The sequence below is a fragment of the Mus caroli genome, chromosome 14 (assembly GCF_900094665.2).
Source record: "Mus caroli chromosome 14, CAROLI_EIJ_v1.1, whole genome shotgun sequence".
NCBI classification, from domain to species: domain Eukaryota; kingdom Metazoa; phylum Chordata; class Mammalia; order Rodentia; family Muridae; genus Mus; species Mus caroli.
In genome coordinates, this window is record NC_034583.1 from 46,487,199 (window position 1) to 46,492,859 (window position 5,661).

At 58.0% G+C, this 5,661-nt stretch overlaps 1 protein-coding gene across 2 annotated transcripts in view; it reads right to left on the reverse strand.

The window, feature by feature from the left end:
• The window catches only part of Zfhx2 (zinc finger homeobox 2), a 30,905-nt gene continuing 25,244 nt past the window's right edge, over positions 1-5,661 (reverse strand). The window contains exons 9-10 of one of the 2 annotated variants that reach the window (XM_029468864.1): positions 2,151-5,630; positions 1-1,916 (exon numbers count right to left, since the gene is read on the reverse strand). In XM_029468864.1, coding sequence (XP_029324724.1) covers positions 949-1,916; positions 2,151-5,630 — 4,448 coding nt within the window. In that variant the 3' untranslated portion in view covers positions 1-948. The remainder of the gene's footprint in view (positions 1,917-2,150; positions 5,631-5,661) is intronic. The other variant, XM_021181743.2, reaches the window with a different exon arrangement.

Sequence of the window (5,661 nt, forward strand, 5' to 3'; positions counted from 1 at the left end):
TTTGATGAGAGTTTTCTTTTTTTTCTCTCTCTCTATGTATATTCAAAGTTTATGTTTTTCTTTACTTCATTCCTCTGGTCTCTCCATCTCTCTTTTTGTGTCTGTGCACACTCTCTCTTGCTCTTGTTTATTTGGTGTGTTTCTTTTTTTTTTTTTTTTAAGAACTTTGGATTTGCCATTGGTGGGCAACGCTGATCCCCGGAGGCTGGACTGCCCTTGGCAAGGTTAGGGCGAGGGGCAGGCCCATGGCTGCTGAGAGGGCCTCTGTGTTTAAAGCCTTTGAGAAAAAAAAGTTACTGCAGTTTCCAGGGGAGGGGTGTGGGTTGGTAGAGGGCTTTCTGGCAGCCGCTTCCCAGGAGTCCAGGCTGCTAGGGGTCCCACCAGGTAAGGAGAGGGCAGGAGGGAGGGGAGCTGGGAGGGCGAGCAGGGGTGCTTCTCCCCACCCCCCAGCCTCCGGTTTGGTTAGTTTTATGGGCTTCTTGCCCACCCCAGGCTCCAACCATAGGAACCAACTGGGTTTTTGGAGTTTGTGAGCGGTCTGTGCTCTGGACAAGGGACAGGAAGAAGGGGGTGGCAAAGTTGATTTTCCACCCCCCCCCTTTTTTGCCTTGGGTTTTCTTTTCTTTTCTTTCTTTTGGTGTTTTCTCAGTCAATATAGTAATATGGAAAAGGTATGTGTTTACAAGGGAAGGAAGAGGGCTGGGAATTCAATGGGGAAAATGAGGGAACAAAGCAGACATGTATGCCAGAGTCGGGGTGTATCTGCAAGGGCTGAGAATGAGGGTCAGAGTGTTTGTGGGGCGGGGAGGAGGCAGGACTCTGCTGGAGGTGGGGTGTGTGAAGCCCACAGAAGGTGGGAATTGACAGACTCCCATGAGGTGGGCAGAGCTGAAGGTTGGGGTGAGGGAACCCTGAGGCCCTCTCTTGTCCCCATCTTGGTTTATCTGTTTATAAAGCTAGAAGTGTAGAGGTAGTAGTAGTTTTTGGGTTGGGGTCCGTGTGAGGTAATCTTGCTTCCTCTTTGGCAAAAGCCACAGCAGCCGGGACAGCAGTGGCGCTGTTGGTAACGGTGATGGGAGGGCCTCCTGGGGGCGGGGCTGCCTTGCGCCTGTGAGCTGAGGAGCGCAGATGGGAGGCTAGGGCTTCACGCCCACTCAGCAGCACCTCGCAGGCCAGGCAGTGGTAGGTGCAGATAGGCACCCGCAATGGGGCGGGCATGGAGCCCCCAGAGCCCCGCCCAAAGAAGCAGAAGGATCTCTGGTGGGCAGTAGCTGGGGCCTCGCCGTCAAATGCCATCTTGCACTGGCGGCACAAGTAGCGGTGAGTCACATCCACGGTGGAGATGCCAGTGCTGCCTGTCAGCAGCTCATCAGCCTCACTACTTTCCCCTTCCCCCGGGGCCGGCAGCTCGGGGGGCTTTGGAGGGGCTGTGGCTGTAGGCTCGGGGGCTTGGGGTGGTTGCTGGAGGAGGGCATTGGGGAGCAGCCCAATAAGGGTCTGAGGTATCACCGGGTTCATGGGAAATAGCCCCTTCTTCATGCCGTAAAGCTGTTGGAAGTACGCCCCCTGTAACTGAGGACCAAAGACAGCTGGTGGTGCTGCCCCGCCTGCAGGGGGCAATGGGAAGGGCAGGAATTGGCCCCCCAACAGGGCTGGGACAGTGGCTTTCAATGCTTTCAGGTTCTTGAGGGCATCAGTGGAGGAGTTGGGAAGGGTTGCAACTGGCTTTCGCTCACCAGAGACTTTGTCTCCTGAGGGCTCAGTAGCTGGGCCAGGGGTAGGGTCAGTAGAACTGTTGGTTTGGTTAGATACAGGTCTCTGAGGTAAGGGGCGGCCTGGACCAGCAGTCTGGACCACTGTGGTAGCAGGCAGGACCGAAGTGGCAAGGCCAAGAAGGCCTGAGGAGGCTGCAGGGCCTAGGAAGATGAAAGCCATAATGAAGGGTTAATGGTGTCCAGCCTCACAGACCTTTCTGCTCCAGACTACACGTACTGCATTCTCAGCCTCCCCCCACCCAGCGGCCATACTCTCCAATCTCCTTTTTTCCTAGAGCCCGCTACAAGGATAACAGCTTGAGGAGAGCCATGAAGGGCTTGCAACTAGAGGAGATGCTCTCTCAAGCCCAGCTCCTTCCAGCCTCCCCAACTCACCTGAATTGAAAGAAGCTATGCTTCCAAGTGGTGGCTGGGCCAGAGTTGGGCCAGGCAAGAGGACTGGAGCCAGGCGAGGCAAGGTTGGGGAAGCTCCCAAGGGCACGGAGGAGGCAGGTGTGGTGGCAGGTGGACCTTTGGGGGCCAGTGGGGTCTCGGGTGCGGGAGCTAAGTCATAGCATTTGCTTTCGCTCTTCAGCTGGGCTCGGACTGCCTCCTTGAGCTTGGCAAGGTGCTGCCGAGAGAAGAGGTGGCCTCTGCAGGAGACGTAGAAGTCATACTTAACGTCACAGTAGGGACAGTCGGTGCGCTGGGCTGCCGAGGTGCCCTCACTGCTGCCCCCACTCCCTGGTGGTGCTGTTCCCTGCAGTTTGGCTTTTTTTTCCTTGGCACGGGCATTCTGGAACCAGACCTGAATGACTCTCTTGGGCAGTCCAATTTCCTCCCCGAGGACCTCACACTCCTGCATAGTAGGGGTGCGGTAGGCTTCATAGCAGGCTTTCATGATCTTCAGCTGAAGGCTGCTCATTTGGGTCCGATATCTACGCTGCCCCATGCTATCTGGAACTCCGGTCCCACCGCCTGGTCCCCCACTGGTCCCCCCGGCCCCAGGGGATTCTGGTTCAGCCAGGCTGGAAGCAGATGAATCACTTAGGTCTCCTGCCGATGGACTGCAAGCCTCGCTTTCTGGAGACGCTTTAGATGGTTCCTCTGGACCCTCATCCTCACTGAGTGCTGGGGGCGGGATGGGTGGAGGGGGCTCTGGTGTTGGTGCAGCGGCCTCTTTCCCAGGTGGTAGGAATGGCAGAGGCCCAACAGCAGGGGTGACTGTGGGGTAGGGAAAGGCAGGTGCATCTCTCTTTGGGGCTTCCTTCCCCGTTTCGTCTTCAATCTTGCTCAACAGGAGGTTGAATTTGGGGAAGGGAGCTGGGGAGGGCGGTACAGTGGGCTTGACTGCTGGACCGGCAACTCCCCCAGGAGTGCTTCGAAACTGACCTTTCCTCTCCCGGGCTCTGGTATTCTGGAACCAGACCTGTACTACTCGTTTTTTGAGCCCCACTTCCTCAGAGATACAGTCGAGCATCTTCCGTGTGGGGTTGGAGTCCTGCATGTACCAGCGGTACAGGATCTCCAGCTGCTCAGGCAGGATGGTAGTGCGCAGGCGTTTGTCTTTGGGGGGTTCACCCTCTCCTCCGCCCCCTGCTTCACTGCCTGTGGGAGACAGACTGCCATCATCGTGCTTCCGCTTGAGGGGTGTCCCGGTCACTGATGAGGTGCCCGATACTACAGGGTTCCTCTCCCCAAACACCAGCAAGGGCAGATCTAGGAGCTGGGACGGCGGCGGGGCGCTGGGCTGCACAGATGGTAGCAAATGGAGTCGGTGGTGAGTGGTCAGGAGGTCCTGGCTGGGGAAAGAAGCGGCACACTGGTCACAGGCATAGACCGGAGGTGAGGGCGGTGCCTTCCCTTCAGACTCTTTGCTTTCTGGCCTTGTTGGCTCTGTTTGGCTCAAGTCTTCCCCATCCGCATGTTCTGGTGATGGGCCGCCAGGTCTTGCTGCTGCAGGTTCCAGGTTCCGTTCCTCCGCCTCCTCTTCCTCCACCTCTTCCTCCTCTTCCCCCCTCTCTGCCTCCTCCTCCTCCTCCTCAGGAGGCTGGTCATCATAGCACTTCTTGAGATGCTTAACTAACTCAAAAACACAGGCGAAGGTGGCGTGGCAGCGCCTGCAGCCAGAGGCCCCTCCAGAGGCTCCTCCGGCTGTCACAGGCCCACCCTCACAGGCATTTTTACGGGCTTTCTGGCGGGCATTCTGGAACCACACTACCACCACGCGGCTAGCCAGACCCAAGAGGCTTGCCAGGCGCTCCACCTCCCCATCCTTGGGATAGGCACTGGTCTCAAAGAAAGACTGCAGAGCCTGGGTCTGGAACTCTGTAAACTTGGTTCTAGAGAACCGGCGGCCCACAGGTACTGCGGGAGGAAGACTCCCTCTAGAACCTTCTTCTTCCTCGGAGGGCCAGGGTCCTCCTCCTGCCAGGCTCCGCTCTTCAGAAGTGTGGATCCCCCCTACTTCAGGTTCTGGGACCACGAAAGGTGGGCCTAGCTGGGGAGGTGACTCCAGGGACCCGTCTGGAGGTTTGGGAGGCTCTACTGGGGGTGGGTATAGGCTATCATAGCTCTTTCGAAACTGAGCGGCGTAACGGCTCAGAGCCTCAAAGGGCAGAAAGCGGCGGTGAACATGCTCCTCATGAGTCTTGAGGATGAGCATGTTGGAGAAGAGTTTCCCACAGGCCCCACAGGCCAGCTTGTCTCCGCCCCCCAGAGACTCTGGAGGCGGAGGAGTTGGGGGAGGGGGCACTGCCTGCTTCCCTTCGTTGTACTGAATCACTAACTCAAAGCCAAAATTTTCTAGAAGGGCTTTGGCGGCTGTGCGGGCAGCTTCATTGGGTGATGTGTGGGTTGGTGAAGACGGCCCCGCTTCAGTCCCCTCTTCAGCCATGAGGGGCCGTTCCCATTCCTGCTCGGCCAGCTCAGCCTTGGGGGGTGCAGGGAGAGGAGGCGGGTTGGCAGCGGGCAGGGACAGCATGGGCGTAGGGCTAGCCAATGCCAGCTTGGGCCCCACCTTGAGGTCATGGAGGTAGAAGGGAAGAAGCAGCTGTTGTTGCTGGAGCTTGAGTAGTGATTCTGGAACCAGGGGGAACGGGGGCAGGACTGGTGGGGTGAAGAGAGGGGCTGAGAATCGGTGTAGGTCCAAAGGAGGGGGTGGTGGGGACAGGAAAGGCAGTCCAGACATGAAGCCACCAGGGTCAGGGCCTTTCTTCTCAGTGCCCGCCTCGCCCTCAGTCTCGCCTTCCTTGAACTCTTCTTGGCCCCGCTCTGCTCCTTCCGCCCTGGCGTCCGTCTTGGCCCCCCTCGAGCGAGTCTGGTGCAGAACTGATCGCATGTGAATCTCCAGCGTGGAGCTCTGGTTGTAGGACACACGGCAGACTGTGCACTTAAAGGGCTTGTCTGATGCAGTGGCAGTGGGCGGTGGGATGCCCGCCTCGCCTCGGACAGGGCCCGATGGGTCAATGGCGGCCTTCTTCATCTTATGAAGGTGGGAGACGGAGTTATAATGAACCAATAGGATGTTCTTCTGGGTGAAGGACTCCTTACACACAGTGCACTTATAGGGCCGAGCAGGGTCAAGAAACTTGTCCAGGGCAAAGTTTGTGGTCTTCCGATAGGTTAGAGGGTGGCGGGAGTCAGCTGGGGTTGGTTCTGCAGAGCGGGGCTCCCCCATGGCTCCCTCTTCCTCTTCAGACATGGTGGGTAAAGGAGCCAATTCTTCAACCTGGGCATCAAGCCGAGGGGCTGGAGATGGGGCTGGAGAAGGCGGCTGATCAGGGCTTTCTGAGGGCTCCCTGGGGCCCTCGACTGGCGCCAGGGGAGGCTCGAGAGGAGGATCTGGGCTGGCTTCTGGGGCCAGGTTAGAGCTTTCTACAGGAGACAGAGAGAGAGAGAGAGAGAG